This window comes from Phoxinus phoxinus, assembly GCF_949152265.1.
Source record: "Phoxinus phoxinus genome assembly, chromosome: 17".
Classification (NCBI taxonomy): Eukaryota; Metazoa; Chordata; class Actinopteri; order Cypriniformes; family Leuciscidae; genus Phoxinus; species Phoxinus phoxinus.
Window position 1 is genome coordinate 18,914,570 of NC_136892.1, and position 24,866 is coordinate 18,939,435.

The 24,866-nt window shown below is 36.6% G+C and overlaps 2 protein-coding genes across 3 annotated transcripts; both read left to right on the forward strand.

Annotated features, from left to right (window-relative positions):
- The first annotated feature begins 1,568 nt into the window (after nucleotides 1-1,568).
- dub (duboraya) lies at nucleotides 1,569-16,110 on the forward strand. 2 transcript variants are annotated; one of them, XM_079586658.1, is made up of 7 exons: nucleotides 1,574-1,698; nucleotides 11,365-11,445; nucleotides 12,825-12,902; nucleotides 13,896-13,958; nucleotides 14,067-14,276; nucleotides 15,090-15,686; nucleotides 15,822-16,110. In XM_079586658.1, the coding sequence occupies exons 1-6, from the start codon at nucleotides 1,693-1,695 to the stop codon at nucleotides 15,678-15,680; spliced, it is 1,029 nt and encodes a 342-aa protein (XP_079442784.1). In that variant the 5' UTR covers nucleotides 1,574-1,692; the 3' UTR covers nucleotides 15,681-15,686; nucleotides 15,822-16,110. The 2 variants fall into 2 exon arrangements, with proteins under 2 accessions (XP_079442785.1, XP_079442784.1); XM_079586659.1 differs by lacking the exon at nucleotides 11,365-11,445 and having other exon boundaries at nucleotides 1,569-1,698.
- A 5,727-nt stretch (nucleotides 16,111-21,837) lies between these two features.
- guca1d (guanylate cyclase activator 1d) lies at nucleotides 21,838-24,671 on the forward strand. Its single transcript, XM_079587255.1, is given in 5 exon segments — nucleotides 21,838-22,181; nucleotides 23,608-23,757; nucleotides 24,189-24,276; nucleotides 24,369-24,475; nucleotides 24,477-24,671. Coding segments are annotated over 5 exon segments (603 nt in total). The 5' UTR covers nucleotides 21,838-21,986; the 3' UTR covers nucleotides 24,540-24,671.
- Nucleotides 24,672-24,866: the final 195 nt, after the last annotated feature.

The following is a 24,866-nucleotide window of genomic DNA, read 5'->3' on the forward strand; positions in this document are numbered from 1 at the left end:
GTCACTGCTCATTTACATAAAGTTGAACTTTTCTCAACTTTGTAGCTTTGCTAGTGATTGCTGTTGTTGCAAATCACTGTAAGCATGAACACTGCCTCATTATTATGGTGTTGAATTATCATGCTAATATTTAGGCATACTATAGCATAATGTTTTCAATGTTTATTTTCAATGTCTTCAATTATGTTGGACCTTTACTGAGGTTTCACATCTCTCTGTGCATCTTTGGCACGTGTCTCATGTTGAAGTCTGTGTGATCAGGAAGCCCAAGTACTGCAAGCAAAGCATGTGGCTTTCTGCACACACCTGCTTCTCGCTGCTCTCCTTGTCGCCACATTAAAACTGTGCTCATTCCTCTTTTTAGGTTTACATATTGACATTTTTTTTTTATAGTTATGTATGTGGTAGATATCTGTGATGTTTATTTGTCATTGGATTCACATGAGGAAGCTCAGTTTTGTGTGGTTGATATCAGTTGATCTTTTTCACATCTGCACATCTTATCATGTTAGAAATATGGTCACGAGGAGTTCATTAGAAATGCGTTTTATGTAGATTGCATTAAAAAAAAATCAAGACGCGATCCTTAGAGAGTCGATATATATAAAAAGTGGCATGGAAACCGTTTCCACAGCGATTGTTTTGTTTATACATCAATAGTCTTAGGTCAGTAAAAAAAAAAAACCTCTTCCTCTTTCATTTCATCCATAAATGGAAATATGTCACTAAACTGATGTTCTCTTACAGAAGCCCCTCCCATTATGTTACATGCTGACCAACCTGATTGAAGTAGATAAGAAGGTCCTCAGCATCAACACAAGGTTGTGCCTCGAAGACTTGTGAGCTACAGACTTAGACAGTATTTTTTGGGTACTGTGCAGAAATGTTTGCCATTATACATGCAAGCTGTCTAGATAGGCAGCTCACTTGTTTTAGTCAGTGTTTTAAAATCACGTTATATGTTGGTCACCAAACTATAAAGGGTATTCTGAGATTTTAAAAACTCAGATATTTGTATCTTGTGAAAAATGTGTTGTTCAATGATACATTGATATAAGAAACTCATAATATTAATATCATGTAGGTGTTAACGGACCGATTTTAAACCGCAACTGAAACTACTGGTAGCGTATCTTCAGGCATTAAACTAATTTCAATGTGATGTGGCTCGTCATGTGATGTAAATATGGCTGCGCCCATGAGGGGGCGACCTGCTCAATGTAGAATAAATGTTTTTTCTAGAAGACTGATGTCTGGAGTCTTCAATACATGAACATCATTTTAATCATATTGATCAAGTGCTGTTCTTTTTGCAAAACATTAACAAGTGAACATTGGTATTTTTCTTACTTGGTAATAACGATAGGCTATTTGAAGCAATTAGCCTGCAGCAGCAGCACAGATATTTCATGAGTAGTTTCTGTAATCTATCTGGGAATATGTGTAAGAAACTACAGGTCAGTTCTCTGCAACAGCTCTTCTTGCTGTGCATGGCTCAATCTTTTGACCGTGGAAATGTTGTAAGAGTCAGACCTAAATATAACTAAAGACCACCCTCTTGACTCTGAGAGAGAGAGAGAGCGCGTGCACACTTTGCGTTCATGTGAGGAGGAGAGAGAGCGCGGGTTACTTCAGCAAGTGTCACACCAAAACAGCGACAATAAATTGAGAACTCGTCAACAGGGCTAGAAGATGGAGGTATGAAATAATTTACTATGCTTTCGCTTCACATTGTTGTTGCGATTTTTTTTTTTTTTCAAACTTTGAAAGTTTATTTCCTTTGCAGTAGCTACTAGACAACATGTGATGAGCAGCAGAGTAAACAACAACTTGCTATGTTGCATTTCAGTCCATGAGATGCCACGAGATGATATTATTATATTGAAGACGTCAAAGCATCAACTTTTATATGACTGACAGATATAGGCCCTAACTGCATTATGCAGAAGGCTATGTCGTCTTGATTATAGTGGGGTTCAAACATAACTAGTGAAAAGCTTGTGTTTTGCATTTTTATAATTTAATTAATTTTCAGTACAACTTATCTAATCAGCTTGACAATTTTAGTATTTGCATTAACTTTGAAAATGCCTAAATATTGGTTCGTTCATTTGCTTAATGACAGCAGCACTAAATCAGCATGAACTGCCTTGTGTGGAACCTGATTGTTATATTGAATAGTTTCTTAAATCTTCTTGAATGTCTTTACATCATAACGTTTCTTTGAAAATATTTCAAAATCATAATTTTATTTTTAAATTGGATTTTAAATCAGATTTTGTGGTCAGTACACTGTACACAACATATTTTGTTTTAAAAAATACATACAGTATGTTTGGATTAATAATAAGTTATTGCTAGTGCAGCTTTTATTATTTTAAATTCATAATGTTTCTACTACAACAATTAATTATGCTTTAAAATGTCTGTAACTGCAGGTCTTGATTAAGAGATAATAAATGGCTTACATTCCACATATTCCTCTCGGCAGGTATTTGTCTGGTGGTTCATATGCGAGTTTGGAGTTAGTGGGTGAAAGATGAATAAAGCATAGCTGTGGCTGTGTCATTCAGATTTGTAACCCCACCTGCAAACCTCCATCAATCATAATTACATAAGCTTGTTTGCAGAGGCTGCTCTCATCAGTAGTAGTTTTATGGTTGTGTTGGTCTCAATGACTCTTTGAATTGCGTTTTGACCAATGAATTATATTGCCTTGAAACTGCCTCCCTTGTCTCAAGTTAGAAAGAAAGTATGACTGGAATGGCAGCAAGCTAACTGACACAGGAAGTGGTGTAACCTCATCCGTATGACAGATTAAAATGGCGGGTTTGGATGGTAGACCCACGTGCTTGTGTTTGTATGCACATATATTCTTGTGATTGCAGATTTGATCACTGATTTCAATAGCTTGCTTTCAATTTAAAGTAGCTGGAGGCTCTAACCCTATATTTCTGTTCTACTATTTGTCTTATACAGTGTTGCCAACGTGTGTTATGACTTTGACGCTATATTAGCACCTTTTCAGAAGCCATTAGCACCTTTAAAATAAATCTAGTGACTTTCTGGACTGCTGGTTAACATAGCCAACCATTATTATCATATCCTTTCCACTGTCTGACAGAAAATATGTAAACAAGAACAGCTTCACTGGACATTCGGTTATATATTTGATTAAAATACAGTAGGCTATGTGAGCATGGATTAGGATAGAAATCTGATGTAAATTGCTGACAGTTTACGTCATCTAGCAACATTTAGCTCTTTTTTGACAGGCTTTATCTACTTTCCATTGAAAATAGTTGGCAACACTGTCTGCTCCTATATAACCTCTATATATTACGTGCCTATAAAGTTGCCATCCATATTTTAGTGTCTTTGTAAATGTCAAGATAACAAATAGCTATGCTACCTCAATAAAAAGTGAGAGTTGGACATAGCAAAATAAATATTTAACAATCCATCATCAGTTAACATTTACGTATTATTGAAGTCTTCTTCCTAAAAATAAATTAGCATTTGATTAACAAATTATATTTCTATAAGATATAGTTAATAAGAGTTGAGAAATTTTAATTATTCTTAATTCATCTTCATGTAAAAAAAAGTGCCTTCTATGCAGTTCTTTTGCAACTTTTGCAAAATGAGTGCAACTGAAAACATCTTAACTTAAATGTTACTCATCATATAGTTAAAATTGGTTCTTTATTATGTTATATGAGTCTAATATAATTATAATTATTATTATTTTATTATTATAATAATGGCTGATCATGGAGGCAGAGGGTACAGTGTGGCGTTACACAATATTATAGCATACATTTAATGTGCTGGTTCCTCTTGGGAACCTAGTATATAACATACAAAATTGCATGTGGTTCTATTGTTTGAGAAAAGACTTGGTCAGGAGAACTGTGAGTTTATGCAGTGGCAAATTGCACAAATATTGAGATTGGTGTGAAAGAAAGACAAAATAAACAAGATTCTCATCTCAATTTATTATGATATTTAACTTTTGCATATGTTTAAGCCAGAGAAACCATTCTCTGAATACAATCTGAGCTGAGCCACATTTAAAGATGATTTAACTCCTGCCATCAAAGAATGTATTTGCTATAGGAGTTGTGAAGCCTGGACTGACTGAATTGACTCTCAGAGCACTGTACCGCATGGACTTCTGGTTATTTAAGTTGATTATCTCCTGAATGTCAGCTATGTGAGCATGCGGGTCAGTGTCAGTCCCACCTCGGCAGCTGTTATGGGCGACGGCCCTCTCTTGACTGAGCTGTACGCAACCTCTCAGTTTGCTCAGAGATGAAACGGAGATTTGGAGAAGGGAAATGTTATTGCAACATGACATTAACCAACTACAACAAGCTTCCTCCCTAAAAGACTTGTATATTTTGTTTGTTCTTTGTATTGAAGAGTGTTAAGGAGAACAATCATTCATTACCTCATAGAGAACTTGCTGAACTTTGTGCTGGGAGACTGTGAGAGCATATGGGTGTGAACTTGTCCCAGCCACCCTTCAAAATTCATGGACATGACTTCATTTGGAGTAGCAAATGATGTAAATGTGCAGTGCAGCTGTCTTAAGGACATAATGTCCGTTTCTTTTTAATGCCATGTTTCATGAAAGTGTTGTTTGGTAAATAGTGGCATCACTGTCAGGCAATGGCCGTTCCATCCATGCAAATCTTGCAGATGTCAGATAATGGCAGGATGTGGATGTCCGTGCCGCTGTAGATGGAGTCTTTATATACTCCTGGAACACTGTGTGATTGATTCAAGACCTGGACCCTGATGGGATATGGGTGTGAGGTGGAGTCCGTCATCATAACTCACTGACTCACACCAGAGTGTTTCGCGAAAGCTCGACTTTTCCAACACACCTTCCACTCCAAATATATTAGAGCCAGAACATGAGGTCATAGTACTGGGGCATTTCTGGCTGGAGATCACTCTAGATAGACGAAAGTGATTGTCCTTGATCTCTGTTATTTTGTGAAGAAATGGTGGCTTAGGCCTTAAATGTTCTCTACACACAAATGTGTGGTATTTTTGTACAGAAAATGCGTTAATGTGGGCGCTAACAAACCTCAATTGTCAGTGCCTAAAGTGTTATTATTCGGGTAGCTAGTTGTACACATATAGACATTTTAGCTAACTTTAACTAAAGAGGTCAAGGTTTGGCTATTTAGCATGACCCAGCTTTCCCCAGCTGGTATATTTTTTCTATTGACTGCCATTTAAAAGTGGCAATGTATTTTCTTTTTCTTTTTTTGCAAGGAACATCAATTGTAAATATTTCAACATATCATCGATTTTTGTGAGTGATCAAATTTGTATTTTATTTAAAGCCCCACTGTAGTCAATAATTGTGTCTTAAATGAATCTTTGATCACCAAAATGACACATTTAAAGTTTTTTTCCTTAAAAATAGCTTGAATGTAACTTCCTTGCCTCAATTTAGTATATTCTATGAATATGCAAATTAGCCCCACCTCCACTCACTCACAGCAGCTCAGAGATCCGTCAGAAACACCAGCGATTTCAAGCCACCTTTTTGAGTCTTTTTTTCACTGCAGTTTTACGGAGATACTTAGCAATGGTGTTGACTTATGAATTTTCACATGGTTTGTCTTAAAGCATATTAAAAACACCACATAGACACATAAACAACATTAAAAGCTTGATTTTCACCACAGGGGGACATTAATTATTTTTACTTTATTTATTTTGAAAAAAAATTTTTACATTTTTGTTCTGTGAAACAGAAGATATTTTGAGAAATGTCTCAATGATTATTATTTTTTGTCCATACAATGAATGTCAATGTAACCAAAACAGTTTTGTAACCAACATTCTTCAAAGAAAAGTGTGCTAGCTCTTTGACTATTCCTTTAAAATGAATTCCTTCCTCACATTGCATTCTGACATGCTTGGAAAAGCAAGGACAGTTTGTGCAGGTAAAAGCGTCTGTGATCATGGCATTCTGTAGCGCATGTTTTGGGCCTTAAGATGGAAAGTCTCTGTCTTTTCCTTCCTGTGCACCCTCTCCCATTAGGGGACATGTTTCAGTGTAAATTGAATCATGGCTGCTTCGTGTTCTTCAACTCTCTGATATACAACAGATTCTTTGTGAGACACTAATAAGATTCTGTTTTCCACTGCCTGGGTTACAATCAGCGTTGTGTGTGCTGGTCGACTTCTAAAATGAGGAGGGTGTTTGGGTTTGCTTTTGGAGTTTTGAAGTCTAATGAAGTTAATGTTCCAGTCACATTTGATGTTTTCATAGTTTCCGGGTCAAAGGTTTATAAAAATCAAATGTATGTGTGCTGTTATATTAGTAGTATTTGGTCACATCATACGCTCGCAACTCTTCAAAAGTTTGGGGTCGGTAAGATCTTTAATGTTTTTGAAAAAGTATCTTATGCTGCATTTATTTGATAAAAAAACAGCTAAAACTATAATATTGTAAAATATTAATACAACTTAAACTGTATTCTATTTTAATATTTATATACAAAATTTTCAGCAGTCAAAATAAGAAATCTTTTGTTACTTTATAATGTTTTTACTGTCATTTTTGATAAATTTAATGAACCCTTGCTAAATATAAGTATTTATTTGATAACACTTTAGTCTATGGTCCAATTCTCTTTATTATTTAGTGAGTTATTGTCATGCATATTACTATGATATTGGCTGTTTATAGTACTTATAAAGCACATATTAATGCCTTATTCTGCATGACCATATTCTACATTCCTTAATCCCAATACCTAAATTTAGCAACTGCCTTAAACTCCTAATTACTGATTAATAATAGTTAGTGAGGCAAAAGTCTTAGTTGGTCACACTTTAGTTTAGGGTCCAGTTCTCACTATTAACTATTTAAATCTACTGACCCCAGGCTTTTGACTGTTAGTGAACTAAGTATTTCAATAATACAGTAAAAAGTATTTGTTGTAGTTTGTATATGATATTGCTGTTACAAACGAAAATTGGAGCTTTTGCTTTTGTAAATTGCTACTAGAAATTGAATTCTTCACATTCTGTTCAATCTCAAGTTTTGAATATTTGTCTAATTTTCGTAATTTTTTTTACTCCCTTTCTGCCTCTGAAAAAAACACCCACGGTCACAGTGTGGCTGAAACAGTTGAAGAGGAAACGCAGATGAAATACCCCAGAGTCCCGCTTGCTTGGATGTTGTTTTACACATAACTGCTCCCACACTCATGATGGCCTTGTGTTTAATGAGCTGAGTCCTGCTCCAGCACTGCAGTGTGCGGTAAAAAATCCAGTATGTCATCATGAGCATGTCTCTGTTTTGGAGAAAAGTTCATGCTGATTTGAATGCATTTGTGCTGTTTGTTGCTTTGTTTACTCGCTGTGTGTCATCTGACTGCTGCCAACTGTTTTAAAGGTAAAGCAAGCTTTGGAACGAATCTGAGCTTTTGTTGCTTACACGGTGTTTATTACGGTAGCAAAAGTTAGAGAAACTATGAGTGACGATTGCAACAGTGATGACATGATCGGGGGTCATCTTTGCAGGTGTGTGTGTGTGTGTGTTAAATGTGTGCAAAGGCACAGCTGTGGGGCACACACACATTCAGACACACATATGCTGTAAATCTCACCACCCACTGGGTCTCAAGAGAAAAAGCGGCCCGCACCCTGCCTTAAATGAGTAGTAATGAGCTCAACGCCCTGTACTTAACATGTGAGATACACAGCGCTTGTATTAAAGCTTTCAAAAGTAAACCACACCATTTGTGATTTTATTTTCATATTTTAAGGACTTCTTCTGTAAAATATTCCCACAGAGTATAGAGCAGAAATACATAACAATGGCAGATCATGTATATATTTGCATAAAATGTACTGTAATGTCACTTTTACTTCAAATATGTGATTGATTTCCTGCAACCAGTTCCCTCTATACAGTGTTTTCTCAGTTGCTGTTGTTTAAAATGGCAAACATGCTCTTACGTTGCATTTCAGGCATGGGAGCGGATCAGTCTCTGGGGCAGGTCCTCATCGTCTTGCCATGTTGTTTTTGGCAGTTAGCATAACATTTTTAATTTGTCAGTGACACTAAGAATTTCTATGAACGTTTCTTGGGGGTCACACTGGAGGAAGCTTTCTCATGCTGGATTCTGCAGTGAACTGGGTTGCAAAATAAAATGCGTAACTTCATGTCATGATATGGGCTAAACTGCTTGTATCTGTTTCTCTTACGACTAATTTCTAGTTTTCTTGTAACAATGCTAAACAAAACACAGAATATCAAAGTTTGGGAGATGCAATGATGCATCAGTGAATCCTAAACGTGCCTAGATGTAATATTGCAACAAGAATTTTCACAGAACAAGTTTTTTCTCTCCATCTTGGACACTAAATAGGGCAAATGATGTCATGATGAGATGGAATGCTTTTATCTTAAAGAGGACTGGATCTAGTGAAGCTGGAACACATGGGCAGCAGACACAGGCACGACTGAGAGAAACAGACAGAAAGAGGTTGGGGGGGAAATAGAGGCCTTTTGAACAGAGGTCTAAATGCGTCAAGTTAGGTGTCTTTTTCTGCCATTTTAAGCAGTGGCGTCATGTACCTATTTTTATTTTAAAAGGGCTTCCAGGCTCACTTAGGGTGTGTTCACACTTGGCAAGTTTAGTGTGATTAAAACGAACTCTGCTGCGATTGCCCTGTTAGTGTAGTTCATTTGAATAAGTGTGAGCGGTGCCAACCGAACCCTGGTGCACACCCCTTTTCACCAAACTCTGATGCAGTTCAACTGAAATATAAACCCAACACGGATCAAAGACATCTAAACGAACTAAAAACAGGATGTGATATCACAAGATGTGACCATAAAAAGGACAGAATGCTCAAGCATACCTGGTTCCTCTAGTCACAGCCGCGATGTTGCCCATCACAGTTCGGTACAGGCGTCGGACTCGCGTCTCCTTGCAGTAGATCATGGTTTGTGGCAATGGAGGAATTCCTGGCACTGTTTCGATTCCTTTACACATTTTATAAGCTCTCTGTGTTTTCTTAGCCGGTAAAAATACCGTCATATGTACTCATATACAACAAGTGCATTTAGCCCAGCAGACAGCATTGTTGTGGATGTTAGTAAGTTGGTAAGTTCAGTTGTAAAATATACATCATAAAAGCTGTTTGTTTGTTTTGTATCTTTAGGCTCTGTGTTAGAATGACAATGTGAACGTTAAGCAAACCAGGACTAAATTTATCATTGTTTTTTGGTCCAAAAACAAACAAACAAGAGAACCGAACTACAAGTGTGAACACACCATAAAACAGCTAAGCAAGATAAGATAAAGTTATTTTTTTTTAAATAGACTTGTGTTAGTTCAACATGTTTAGTGTAGTAGTAAAGATTCTGGTTCAAATCCCAACCTAATATATTTACATATTAAAAGGAATATAAAATTAGATTAAAACAGCATCATTGTTAGTGCGGAATTGCTTTTATACAACAGTTAAATATTACTTTAAAGGTATGGTAGTTTTTTTTATATATATATACCGGTGTATTATATATATACTTTTTGTGATGCTGGTTGAAACTCGGTGTGCAAAGCAGCCGCTATTTGTATCTGTATTTGTATTTGTTGAGGGGGGAAAAGTATTTGTATTTGTATTCGGATAAAATTCAAAATAGGCGTAATTTTTTTTTTTTTTTGCGTTACACTTCTAATTTACGTTATAGTGTAAGTATTCTTTAATTATATCCATTATAATAATTATGTATATGCAATATTGGTTGATGTTTTTCCATAAATCCAGCAATGAAACAATGAACGTCATTGAAAAGAAAATAACATAACAGCCATTACCTCATCCATGGTTAAACCAACAACTAATAAAATACCATTGTGAACATTATGAAGCATACAGCCTACACCTTGCTGTCTGCAAAAGACAGAGTAACCTAAACGTACCATATAACTCCCACATGTGCATACAATTCGACACAAATACACAACCATTTTTCAACTTTTTCAATAATGCAGCGTAATGGAATAATCTCCCGATCAAACTCCGCTTCCCGAAAGTTATAAACTGCCTCAGGAACCCAGTTAAGGTACAGAAATCTATTCAACAAAAATAGTGATGGAGTTAAGAGTTTTTTCGCTCTCTGTTGCTGTGTGGAGCAGCCTGTGTCCGTCACTCTCTCACTCATCCGGGCGTGCACTGCGGTCTCATAAGGAAACACAGCTTTTTGATATAAAGTTTTTTTTGTTCCCGAATACAAATATTTTTAAAAGTATTTGTTCAAAATAAGTATTTGTAAAAAACACGTTATTTGTGCCTTTCCGAATACCGTATTCGGGTTCGGCTCCACCCCTACTCTCTTCACATCCTCATAGAAATCAATAAAGAAGTGGTCTAAATATTGAAAAATGTGTTCGTATATTTTATGTGGAAGTTTCAGAACCAGAAAATGTTCGTCCAATCATTGCATTCGATCCGCATTGCATTATACCTGCGAATTCTCCCACAATTTCAGCAAAAAGTTACATTCAAAATCAACTCAAGAATAGTTTAAATGGAAATGACACGTATGATTTTAAGCTCTTGGCCCGCTCAAACACCCTTCCTGTTTTTGACTTGTCTTATATACATCAGCTCAGTTGCCTCATCATTGTATAACCAACATCCTGTAAACTATAGACTGCATGCAGCTCAGTAATGGTGGGTTCCCACAAAACTCAGTGACTGAACGCCTTGTCGGCAAACAGTTGTCTGAGTCCATAGACATTGCCTCACCCTAAAAATACCACATTGTGCTATCACTCTTGTCAAGGCAAACTGGTTTCCCTCCACTGATAGTGAGAGCGCTAATGGTCGTAGATGGAAGCATGTGGATGGAAGAGCCTGAGCTCGGGATGATAACAGTGAAGTCATACCCGACTGAGCCTGTGTCCCCCTGAGGATATTTCTCAACCATTTCTTATGAAATGCACTTTTTTCCATCACTTTGCTCTAATGAATGCTCACGACTCTCGTGGTTTCCTGTGGTGAAAAACAAGACTTTTCACTCTTCTCTCTGAAAGTCGGCATTACAAAACTTGTCATTAGAAATCTTTACTAGAAGATTGAAGAGTAAAAGCTGGACTAAACTCTTCTAATTGGAGGTGTTGCTTTGGACTTTGCAATATTGTGTGTTCTCCTACATTTTAAGAAGATTTGTTGTATATTAAGGTGGGCGGAGATTTCACAATTAAATTCATTTTAAAGTGCTTTGCCTTGGATGACATGGTTTAATATTACAGATAGTTCATCAAAAAGAATGGGACATTCTCATTCATACACTAACATTTTGTATTTCAGGAGCATTCTGTTGTAAAAAAGCGCTCTGTGGCTGAACTAGCTGGAAAATTCAGTTGTCCCCATACGACAGATGCTGAAGTGGTGAGGTTTCATATTGTCTGATCACATCCTCTCTGCTTTCGCACTTCATATTCCTAATGTGTCCCATCTCCTTTTTCTGGACGTCTGTGATTCGAAGTCTGGACAAAGTCATCTAGTTTTTTTCTGCTGTTGCTTTGTTGTTGTTTTATTTTTTTTATATTGTCTTCAGTTTTTCTGCTTTTTCCTCGTTTTCTTTTAAATTTCCTTAAACAGTTAACCCTTAGTGTTGCCAAAACGATAAAAGAAGACGTGAATCTTCCCAAAAGACAAAATCAAACGAAACAAAACCCACAAATGATAATATAAATGACATTACCAGTCAAATATGTGAGGTTAATTATCCAAAGCTAAAGAATAGGTATACTTATATTAAGATCTCTATACTGCTATATGAGAACAGTTATGTAGAATTATTTTGTTTCACAGACCTGTTACCTGATACCCTGTGTGTTCATTTAAACGGAAAGTGTATAATACAGAGGAAAATCTCAGAGATAGTTGGTTCTTTCCCCTATATTTCAGACCAGGAAACACATTTCCCAGTCTCATTCTTTGGAACAATTCCACAGTGTATTTTTGGTTTTGTGCGTGCCAGATTTTTTTCCTTTGAATGTGTGACTCTTGTTATGTCCTTATGGTTTTAATGTTAAGATTGGTTGTGTAAATCCTCATGTACTGCAAAGTGTCATTCTATCGCTTTGGAAACAGACACCGAAGCAAGGAGTACCTAAGCACAGATATTAATAAGAGCGAACGTTATGCAATACAGAAATATTACGTTGCATGTCTATGCAGGTGACAGATGGGTTATCTTGTTTTTACCACTATCTTCCTTCTTCCCTCCTTTTTAAGTGCTGTTGCTCTCTTTGGTAACATTTCTCAAACATTTCCTCATTCCAAACTATTTCATTTTTTTAGATATGGTTGTTTAAATAAATTTATTTTATTGTTTAGATATTTAATATTTTATTTTAAATAATTGTATTCATTCATTACTATGTCGTTTTTTATTAATTCATAATTTAAAAAATGTCATTCTTATTTATATTTATTGTTTCTAAAATATAAAACTTTTTTTTAAATAATCACATTTATTTAATTTAACTCTCATTAGAGTATTAGAGATGGTCCCCCAACATACATTACTGACTATAAGAAACTTTGCACTACATGTCAACTTATTCTACTACTAACCTTAACAGTCTACTAATACTCTACTAATACTCTAATGAGGGTTAGTTGACAGGTGCAACATTACTTATAGTCAACAGAATGTCTAAAGGGTCAACTAGTGTAACCTTACGTTATTGATAACTAGAATTCTGTGGAAGTATTTTGTCGGTATATAAGATAAAGTGGACGTACGTCTTTTGTTCCAGAACAAGCCTGTGCGGAGGAGACCCCCACGCACGCTCCAGCTGCCCGCTAGTAATGATGCTGCTCAAGCCCAGGATGAGGTGAGAGGGTCAGGGAGTTAATTAACCCTTTATGGTATGGCGTTTCCATTTGGCAACCATTAATTTCTACTCATTTCCTTGTTATTCAGAAAAAAAACAATATATTGCACTGTGGGAATTAAAAGGGCAGGCCGTAAGGCAGCCAATGATGTGCTGTTTTTAAGTCAAGTGACATTTTCAATGTCCCTCCAAATCTCTCTTCCCTCACACGGAAGACACCTGTGGAAGTGCTCCAGGAATTGATCTATTAACCTAATTTCTAAACCTCTTTTCTCAAGGGGGTGAGATAAATAAGTAAATTCGATTTTATTCAATGCTGTAGCACTATGGAAAAATAGGTATGTTGCTTGATGGCAACGCTGTACCACAGTGGAATTGCAGGAATATGTTTTCCCATTGGGATTTTTTTTATAGATAGTAGCATCAACAATATGATTGCAGTTATGTATTTATTTATTTATTTGAAGTGTTTATTGTAGTATAGTTGTATTTGTGTATAAATAAAAAAATTATTTCTTATTTTCAGAAAATGAATACAGCAATATTTTACGGAAATGGCAATAGGAAGAGTGCAACGTTAGCTCTTCCACGTGATTAGAGGATGAGTTTAAATGATAGGGATCTACTTATTTTTGGTTTGCATGAGTTCCAAGTATATAAATCTATACATTTAATAAAAACATTAAATAGAAAAGAAAATCATAAATTTATACAAAAACTACTTTTTTTTACCATATTCCATTGAGGTACAGCCTAAGTAAATCTTTTTTTCAACAATCTTTTTTTTGCATTTCTATGATTGAAGCGATTTCATGTAATAAAACGTATTTCATAAAATATTTCATGGTTCGAACATAATGCGTACCATAGAGGGTTCAATTAATTTACTTTAATTCTAATATAATTCCTTAGTTTTTATATTACCTCAAATCAAAGTATTCAATTTTGTGTAGCAATGATACAGATTTTCTTTTCTTTTTTTTATCCATTCAGAAAGCAGCTGAAACAGCATCACCCAGGAAGAACAGAAACTCTGCCCTTATTGAGAAACTGCAGGTTTGTTATTCTCACGTTCCCTAATCTTATACAGCAGTGTTTCCCTCTAGTGGACAGAGGTTGTATTGCTTTAGAATCGGACGTAATTTTCCATCTCATTTCACACAGGCCAACCTTGCGCTTTCTCCCACGGGGCCACTGCCCTTCCCAAAGAGCCAAGGGGTGTTGAAGTTACCGGTGCCGTCCTTCTCCCCCGGCTCTCCCAGCTCTCCCAGCAGCCCCTCTAGTCCTCCTGTAATTGTCACACCCAAACAGGAGGAAACTGCTGCCAGCTTTGAGAATCCCACAGAGGGAACTGTTCTCAAAAGCATCATTAAGGTTTGAGGCTTTTATATAATTTCATATGTCAATTAATTAAAACCAAAGATGGATGAGAAAAATTAAGCCAAAATATCCCAGAAGGGGTCGTTGTCGATTATTTGGAGCCAGAGTCTGCACAGTAGTTATCCTGAGGTGGAGCAAACTCAATTGCAAGCACAGCTGTCAATCATGATGTTACATCACATTTTTGTACACATCACATCACATTGCTAACTAAAACCAAACTTACTGGGAAATGAATACTTAAACATATGTCTACACAGCCTGATCTCATGAAAATGCTTCTTTATAGCACGCATTGTGTTTATCGTACAATTTATATGCGAAAATGAATTTTTACGTGCATATGATACGCAGTTTTTTGCGTGCATATGATACGCATTTTATTGCGTGTAATACACATACACCCCACACCACAAATCCTTACCAAACGTATAATACATACGTACCCCACACCACTACTGAACCTACCCATGCGTATCATATGCACGTAAAAACTCCTTTTCACGTATAAATTGCACGATAAACACAAAGCGTGCTATAGAGACGCATTTAGTGTGACCGGGTTGTCTACATGATAATAACTACCTAAAGGCTAAAATGACAGAAAATGTGATTTTTTTTTTTTGGCTCGTGTTCCATTCGATTACATGTAGAGGGCGGGGTTTATGACCGATACTGTAGCCAGCCACCAGGGGGCGATCGAAAAACTTTGGCTTCATTTTTCAGGACGTGCGCGGCACACTTGATTTAAACCGATAAAAATTGGTGCAGTATTTGAATTCGAATGTGTTTTTTGAATCTGCGCAGGGTAGAGCTCGACATTCCATCAAGCGGCGGCCACCGTCTCGCCGAAACAGGAAGTCTAGTGCCGATGAAGAGGAGGATAAAACAGCCTCAGCAACCCTCGAACACACGACTCCAAATGGACACGAAGGAGATGTGTTTGAAGAACAGAAGGCGTCACCAAACACAGAATCTCTCTCCTCTAAACAACAGATTGAGCAGGAAACTAAATCGACAGATTCAGAGAAGGTGGAACCAGAGGGAAAAGTGGAGACTGTGACTTCAGAAAAGAAAGAGGGAGAAGAGAAGATGGAACAAGAGCTTAAGGAAGAGAAGATGGAACAAGAGCTTAAGGAAGAGAAGATGGAACAAGAGCTTAAGGAAGAGAAGATGGAACAAGAGCTTAAGGAAGAGAAGATGGAACAAGAGCTAAAGGAAGAGAAGATGAAACAAGAGCTAAAGGAAGAGAAAGGTGAGGCTGAACCACAGCTGGCTAACAGTACAGAAGAAACACGTGAAGAGCCAGTCATTGTACCTCATGGGAAAGCACAGACAGAACCTGACACAACAGATGAGAAAGAAGAGGAACAGAAAGAAGATGAAGTGAACCATTAGTACCAAGTGAGTTAGCATTTACACCTTTAGCTCCAGGATGGAGGAAGAGAGGACAATGCCACACTAGCATATTTATGTTCATTATAAGTCTTAGTGTTTCACAGACTTACTGTTTCATTTGATTTCATTTGTATTTTGCAGGGATTTAAAGTCTCTAAATTGAGAAGAAGGTCAAATCAACTGGCTCATGCCGAAGAACTCCCTTAAACGCTCTGCTTAACCAAAGCAAAGACATCAGGAGAAGAGATAATGTGAATAACTTGGTATTAGACTTCTAGTCTATGTCAAACATTTGAGTCGTTTGAATGTGGAAGTGAATCCTTCAGATGCAGAGAACAACAGTATATTCCCTGTACAGTTGTGTTGATATTTTGATAATACCTCTGTTCTGAGCCGCTTGTATGAATTTACACGTAAAGTTTGGTTTTGAGATATACTTTTTGTATATAATTATTTGTCTCCACTAAACAATTTTTTTTATTCTGTTTGTGTTGTGCGTAGCTGTATTCCTATCAAAATAATGAATATTGATCTTGCGATTTTTACTTGCAGAAATTAAAAATGGAAATATGAAAAACTAACACATTTCATTGGAAAATACTGTTTTCTTATTGTACTGTTGCATGTAAAACAAATGGCTTGACATAAACACCCGCCATTTTAGAACATTTTAAACAATAAACAATTGCGCGCATTGCGCATAATTTTACTCATTCCCACAGATTTTGTGCTTACACCCGAAGTGTGTGCACATAAAGCCGCCTCTCAGTACTCAGTACCAAATTATGAGATAATATATGGTAGGTTTTCCCCATATTGGAAAAGTGTGGCCAATGAAAATGCGTGACTAGTAACTTTGGAAAACCACTAGCCACAGTGGCTGGTGAGCAAAAAAGTAAATGCCAAGCCCTGTGTGCGTATAATAGTAAGAATCATTAAGATGAAATGTTCTGGTTCTAGAAGCCTCACCCGAGGTTGTAATTTAGGGCTAGTCCTATTCTGCCCAACATTTTGACAGGATATTCCAATATTAAGCTTGCCTCATTAGTGGCCAAAATATTCACTGATAACTAGTGGCCTATAGTGTAAATGACAACTATTGTATAATACAGTAGGTTCAGAGGGCAAGGATTCAGTCTCAGCACAATGGGTTAACAATAAAATGATTTAAAAAAAGATATAACAAGCTTTAAAATGAGCTAAAGCTAAAAATCAAGATTATTTTAACTTTAACTTATTTAAAACCCAAGGTTCTCACTGAATAATTAGCTTTATGGAAGAATTTTATTTAATATGTGAAGTGTGATTTCTCGACCTGGAAAAGCTGGAAATTATAAACTTAAGTAAAGGAAATTTCTAGTTTTTCGGTTACACTTAGTCCATTAAGAGTAAGACATTCAACTATAACTTTGCAGCTACAACTCTTGAGTATTAGTAGATTGTTTGGTTAGGCTTAGAGTAAGTTGACGTGTACTTGCAACACTTATAGTCAGTAGAATGTCTGTTGGAGGACCATCAAAATAGCAAATATAAAGCAGACAGTCTAATACTGACATGTTGCAAAGTTACTTATAGTTAGCAGAATGTCTAAAGTGGACCATCGAAATAAAGTGTTAACAGTTGTTCTTATCGAGATGTAAAATATTTTAATGGGTATAAATTACTGACAATTGCTTGCTATTTGTGAGTAATAAAATTGTTTAAAAAATAAAAGCCTTATCCCCTAATCATGAACAACTGGAAAAGTAATATAAATACATTTATCATAAAGAGTGTAAACCTTAAAGAACATTCGGTGAAAACTTCTAGAATTACGGAATGTATTATTTAATATTTATTTATAATTATTTTACTTGGTTGTTTTTAATAAATTGCCATTTCTAGTTTCTGTCAATACAAATATTAAAAAACCAGCCGTTTTAAGCAGAAATATCAGAAATATATTGGGTGGCCTTCGAATGAAAAAACATTGAGAACCATTGAAATGTTGCCGAAGCGATTCATTTCTCTTATAACATCTCTTAATCAGGTCATTGACAAGCTCAACCTCCCAGACCTGTTCTCATCTCTGGAATCAGTGTTGACCTCATGGAAGCTCTAGTAAGGGACAGATTACCATTTAAATAGATCTCTCTAGCGCTCTCATTCAGCATGCATTTTGTGTTTTAATATTTACCCTGAACACAACAGACTAGTATACTTAGCTACAATGACACAGACCCAATATACTGATTTTAGGTCCTGAAAGGATTCGTTATTGTCCAGTAATGGCACTGAGATTAATTAATGATTGGAATCAGATAGGTCAGGGGAGGAAGGATTACGGTGGATCAACTCATGTTTCCTAATCAGGCTTTTACTGAAATACTGCCAGACTCCTTGGTTTGTCCTGGTTGCTAATATAGGCACAGCAAAGTCTGATTAAAAACACAATAAAAAACGAATGAGGTTATCATTGTTGCGATGAGAAAAAGACAGGTGACTATTAGGCGGAAATATAGCCTGTTCACTTTTTGTTCTAGTAGCCTAGCTACTGTTCTGATTGCACGTTACATGTATTATAATTTACATATAATTATTAATGATAATACTTTTAATACTGTTTATAACCAGATATAAAACTCTCCTCTTGCATACTAAACACGAGGTCATCTTCCCTGAATATCATATTTCAGTGCAAATCATATAATGGTATCGGTGTGCACGTGTTGCACCTCGTTAATTTGTTTCGTTCTATCACGTGACGTTAAACAGAATCACTGCTAATCCCATCATAGGAAACGTATCTTAAATTACAGGAAGGCGTTTAGAAATGGCAGGAAATTAATGAGTTGAGAGGTTCAGGCTATAATGCCCACAATGAACGTTTGAGCTAATGACTACAGTCACTTAATCCCATTTACTGTAGTGGATACAAACCACCTTAAGACCCTTACGAAGAGCACGGATCTGCCTCGTCACTTTCAAGTGAGAAAAGTCAGTGATCTGACTGGCAAGCGGGCAAAAAGGGGTGGGAGATCATCGTCAGCAATAGCATTTGCAATAAAGTGTTATGCGTCTCTATTACCCATAAATAATAATAAAAAAAAAACATGCCTTCTAACCTTTTATGTATAACTAATTCAGAGTGCATTGTCTTGACCGAAAATTAAATCGTTCTCATCCGCAACAAGGCCTAGCCTATTGTGATTGCACGCTAAACAGTTATTTTTTATTTGAGCTTTCAGTTTCAAACTCAATTACAAAATTTGCAGCTGATTTTTTTGTCTATTTTGTACAATGATTTAGCTGATGTAAATCAAACATCTTATTTACATAAATATTTTATTTCACATTAATTTATGCATAAAAACATGACAATAAATCCTAAAATAATATACCTGTATAAAGTGCAATCGCTGATTAAATAATTAAATTTAGGAATGCATATTTATATAGGTAGGCTACCATGAGGTTTTTCAATGATCTCTTTTGGCTGATATTTAACTGCACATTATTTTACGTTTCAATCATCACACAAAGGTAATAATCATCCAAAATACTAATCATTTAATAACGTTGTTAAATGTAATAATCTGCAAATCTCAAAATGAATATCCATTTTTTCACTTATAATGTTGCAATGTCTAAATTAGTTTGTAGTATCTAAAACGCCTGATTAGAGTTTTGGTAACACTTTATTTTAAGGTGACGTAGTTACACGTTACTACATGTACTAGTAAAAACAGCAAATTATCCATAATTACAACTAACCCTAAAACAAACCCTAACCGTAACTCTATAGTAAGTACATGTAAGTACGGGAGAACAAGTATTTGATACACTGCTGATTTTGCAGGTTTTCCTACTTACAAAGCATGTATAGGTCTATAATTTTTATCATAGGTAAACTTCAACTGTGAGAGATGGAATTTAAAATCCAGAAAATCACATTGTATGATTTTTAAATAATTAATTAGCATTTTATTGCATGACATAAGTATTTGATCACCTACCAACCAGTAAGAAGCCCTCCTGTTCTCCACTCATTACCTGTATTAAAGGCATAGTTCACCCAAAAATGAAAATTCTGTCAGTAATTACTCACCATCATGTTGTTCCAACCCCGTAAGACTTTCGTTCATCTTCGGAACACAAATTAAGATATTTTTTAAGAAATCTGAGAGCTGTCTCACTCCTTCAGGCTTCTTAAGGGATTGAAACTTGCCGGCCCATTAAGCTATTAAAGACATCGTTAAAATAGTCCAAGTGACTACAGTGGCTCAACCATATGTTTATCAAGCGATGAGAATACTTTTTGTGCGCAAAAAACAAACAAAACTAACAACTTTATTCCACTATTCATTATATTCTCCGTGGGCCTGAGTGTGTTTACTTAGTATAACTGCGCAGTGCTTCTGTGTTGTACGTCACACGCATCACACACATGACCAGCGTTGGCCAATAGTGTGTCTACGTGGTGACGTACTGCAACACAGACGCGCTGCGCAGTTATACTACGTAAACATACTCAGACCCATGGAGAATATAATGAATAGTGGAATAAAGTCGTTAGTTTTGTTTGTTTTTTGCGCACAAAAAGTATTCTCTTTACCTGTATAAGAGACACCTGTCCACACACTCAACCAAACAGACTCCAACCTCTCCACAATGGCCAAGACCAGAGAGCTGTGTAAGGACATCAGGGATAAAATTGTAGACCTGTACAAGGCTGGGATGGGCTACACGACAATAGGCAAGCAGCTTAGTGTGAAGGCAACAACTGTTGGCGCAATTATTAGAGAATGGAAGAAGTTCAAGATGACGGTCAATCTCCCTCGGTCTGGGGCACCATGCAAGATCTCACCTCGTGGGGCATCAATGATCACGAGGAAGGTGAGGGATCAGCCCAGAACTACACGGCAGGACCTGGTCAATGACCTGAAGAGAGCTGGGACCACAGTCTCAAAGAAAACCATTAGTAACACACTATGCCGTCATGGATTAAAATCCTGCAGCGCACGCAAGGTCCCCCTGCTCAAGCCAGCGCATGTCCAGGCCCGTCTGAAGTTTGCCAATGACCATCTGGATGATCCAGAGGAGGAATGGGAGAAGATCATGTGGTCTGATGAGACAAAAATAGACCTTTTTGGTCTAAACTCCACTCTCCGTGTTTGGAGGAAGAAGAAGGATGAGTACAACGCCAAGAACACCATCCCAACCGTGAAGCATGGAGGTGGAAACATCATTCTTTGGGGATGCTTTTCTGCAAAAGGGACAGGGCGACTGCACCATATTGAGGGGAGGATGGATGGCGCCATGTATCGTGAGATCTTAGCCAACAACCTCCTTCCCTCAGTAAGAGCATTGAAGATGGGTCGTGGCTGGGTCTTCCAGCATGACAACGACCCAAAAAACACAGCCATGGCAACTAAGGAGTGGCATATCAAGGTCCTGGAGTGGCCTAGCCAGTTTCCAGACCTGAACCCAATAGAAAATCTTTGGAGGGAGCTGAAAGTCCGTATTGCCCAGTGACAGTCCTGAATCCTGAAGGATCTGAAAAGGTCTGTATGGAGGAGTGGGCCAAAATCCCCAGTGTATGCAAACCTGGTCAAGAACTACAGGAAACGTATGATCTCTGTAATTGCAAACAAAGGTTAAGTTCTGCTTTTCTAATGTATCAAATACTTATGTCATGCAATAAAATGCAAATTAATTACTTAAAAATCATACAATGTGATTTTCTGGATTTTTGTTTTAGATTCTGTCACTCACAGTTGAAGAGTACTACCTATGATAAAAATTACAGACTTCTACTTTGTAAGTGGGTACAAAGTTCTCCCCACTGTAGGTAATTACTTATTTGAGTAAGTACAATGTATCTAGCCTATGTCACCTTCAAATAAAGTGTAACCATAGTTTTAAGTGTTGTACTTTTAATTGAATTGTTATTTAGTGAAAATAAGAATGATTTAAAGTCTGCCTTAAGAGACTATGACTGTTACGTCAAAGAGTTCAGGACCAGTAAAATACCATACTGAGAGGTGGCCTCTAATGCACTCTGCACTAAAATGACCGTGCAAACGGTTCATCTTGAGGCTGAAGGCTGTTACATAAGCCTTCTCTCTGTGCCAGTTACTCTTTAAGGGACCGGTCTTGCCATCATCCCATTAGCAGGAGTTATTTTCAGGTGCCACCTCTTTTTATTAGTAGCTGGATCTAATAGGTTCAGACACTGGAGAGTGCGGAGGCCAGTAGTCACGGGCTGCTGCCTGGACCAGAAGGTGTGCGAGGCGAGGGTGGTCCCTACTTCTGCAGGCCACAGCCATGGGTAACAAACACGCAAGTCTGGATGACATCCTCGCTGAGGACATGCACCACTGGTACAACAAGTTCATGAGGGAGTCTCCATCAGGCCTGATCACGCTTTTTGAGCTCAAGTCCATTCTGGGACTGCAGGGGATGAATGAGAACGCCAACAGTTACGTGGATCAGGTGTTCTTCACTTTCGACATGGATGGGGTAAGATTGCATCCTCTGGTTTATAAGCTCACATTTGCATGTAAAATCATCATTGTAATTTCTGATGATCTTCAGTCTGGCAAAGCACGAGATCATCATTCATGCTTGTTACATATTATCATTTAGAGTTTGAACTTAAATGGATATTTCAAAAGGATTTGTGCACCAGGGATCAGATGGGTAAATTGAGGTCAACTCTAGTGGTAAACCATTTATCCTTTGCACAGGTATTAGTACCTCAGAAGAGGAGACAAATGTGAATCTGATTTGGATGCTAAATTATACATGTAAATGTTTTATCGCTTTACTGTGGTCAAATGCCTTCTGAAGAATATAGAAAAAATAATCTGGCCAAAATAGAAGTAAACATATTTTTCGTATAAAAAAATGTATATATATATTTATTTTTTCCAGATAAAAAAAATAAATAATAATAATATATATATATTTATATATATATATATATATATATATATATATATATATATATATATATATATATATATATATATATATATATATATAATGTAATTCAACCGTTTCATTTAGTTCAAATCTGGGTTATTATAGTTAAATGAAACTAAAACTAAAACCACAATTTTATATATACACATATACATTACATTTTCATATACATGTAAATTTGTTCTTATTTTATTTCAGCTATTGCCAATTTAATTTATCTTGATGTACTAAAATAACTCAGTTTTAAAACTATACAGACATATTTTTTAAAAGAACAAAAATACAACAAAATCACTAAAACTTTGTTTTAAAATGAAAAGGGAAAATATAAAAATAAAAACGATTAAAATATTAATAAAAACATTAATAGTAATAACACGTTAAAATGCAACGCATACATTACAAAATCTACTTCAAGAAAATACTTCTAATCCACTCCTAACATACATTTTGAGTCAACGCAAAATGTAATTTAAAAAATATATTTTGGACAGTATAAATACATCTAGATTGAAAAAAAATTATATGAAAAGGACCAAAAATATATGAGGAAATAACTAGAACACGTATTGTCAATATATTTTAACGTTTACACTAGCCATGTATTTTGGTCACTTTTATATTTTGCCATATATTTTATATCGATATAAAAAGACATAACAGGCTATATGATATGTGATGTATAATACGAAATATGGAGGCTACATTTTGTAGTGTAATCCTCCCAAGCGCACTCGATTGGTTTACATTGAGATGTCAGTGTTGACTGTTCAGCTTTGAAGAGAAAAGCTTATAATGCAACAATGTTAGAAAGCCTGCATCGGTTCAGGTTAAAAAGATTCAACAGGATGACCTCACCTGATCTCCTTAGGGGGACTATTCATATTAAAACATCTTAAATGGTCTCTTTGGGATAAAAAAGAAAAAAAAAGAAAATAACTGTTCCGCTCTCTTTCTTTAGGATGGATACATAGATTTTGTGGAATATATCGCTGCTGTTAGCTTGATGCTCAAGGGGGGAATTAACCAGAAACTCAAGTGGTACTTCAAACTTTTTGACCAGGACGGCAATGGAAAAATTGACAAGGATGAATTGGAAACAATATTTACGGTGAGTGAATGATTCATCAAATACCATAAACCATCCTCAACAGCTTACTTTTTTATGTGTGATATTACCTTTGCTTATGATTATCGCTGGATTCTCTACATGTAAATTTGCTTCCACATCAAGTCTTTGTGAACGAACCAAAATAGTCATTGCAGAAACCGATTCAAAAGATAGGTCGGGTTAACATGAACCCTGGATCAGTCTTCTTAACTTGCAGATGAGCTGATTTAATCCAGTTACAGAACGGTCTTCCTTGAGCTGTTTCTGTACCTCGGTTTCTGAGACTGACGCCTCTTAGAGCGGAAATAGTGTTGCGTGCCATTTTATGTTCAGCTGACCTCAGGTGGCTGGTTGGCTACTTAAAAAACAAAATTCTAGTATAAAGATGTTCAGTGTTGTTTCTATTAAATAAAATAACAATTCTTCAACAGGCTATACAAGACATCACAAGAAATCGTGATATTGTGCCAGAGGAAATAGTGGCCCTTATATATGAAAAGATTGATGTTCATGGAGAAGGTGAGCACCAGTTAATTCATGAAAGTCCTCATCAGAATGCTTTCATATATTCTAGTGAGTTAATGGCAACTCTTTCTGCTCAAAACGTTCAGGTGAACTGACGCTGGAGGAGTTCATTGAAGGAGCGAAAGGACATCCTGACATTATGGATATGCTGTATAAACTGATGGACCTCACTCCAGTCCTGGTTATTATTTTCAATGGGGCGACAGAAACAAATCAAGGCAAGTTGGGCTGAGTTTACTCCATCTAAAGGACAATGAAGAAAATTCCCCTCTTGAAACTGAAAATGGAGTTTGGAGGTCTAGCTCTTGAGGATCAGATGTAGCTTCCCACGGCACCGGTGCGATTTCCTTGACCGAAAGTTCACATGAGAACTCTGACTTTTGCCCAATCACGGTGACCTACGACTCCAGCGGAGATACAAAGCCTTGCATCCGAGCTGTCCTCAGCTGAACATTGATCCTCTAATGCTATAAGGGGTTCAGGAGACTAAGGAACTGCTGGCAAGACTTAGGCCTGAGCGATGTGGTGCTTTTTAAGGAAAGGCTCAGAGGAGAACACTGAGCATTCATCTAGTGACTTTCATT

What these genes read in the sequence shown, in the direction of transcription:
- dub (XM_079586658.1), top strand. An exon ending in ATACGACAGATGCTGAAGTG is followed by an intron (nt 11,446 to 12,824) that starts GTGAGGTTTCAT and finishes CTTTTGTTCCAG; the next exon opens with AACAAGCCTGTGCGGAGGAG. An exon ending in CCCTTATTGAGAAACTGCAG is followed by an intron (nt 13,959 to 14,066) that starts GTTTGTTATTCT and finishes CATTTCACACAG; the next exon opens with GCCAACCTTGCGCTTTCTCC.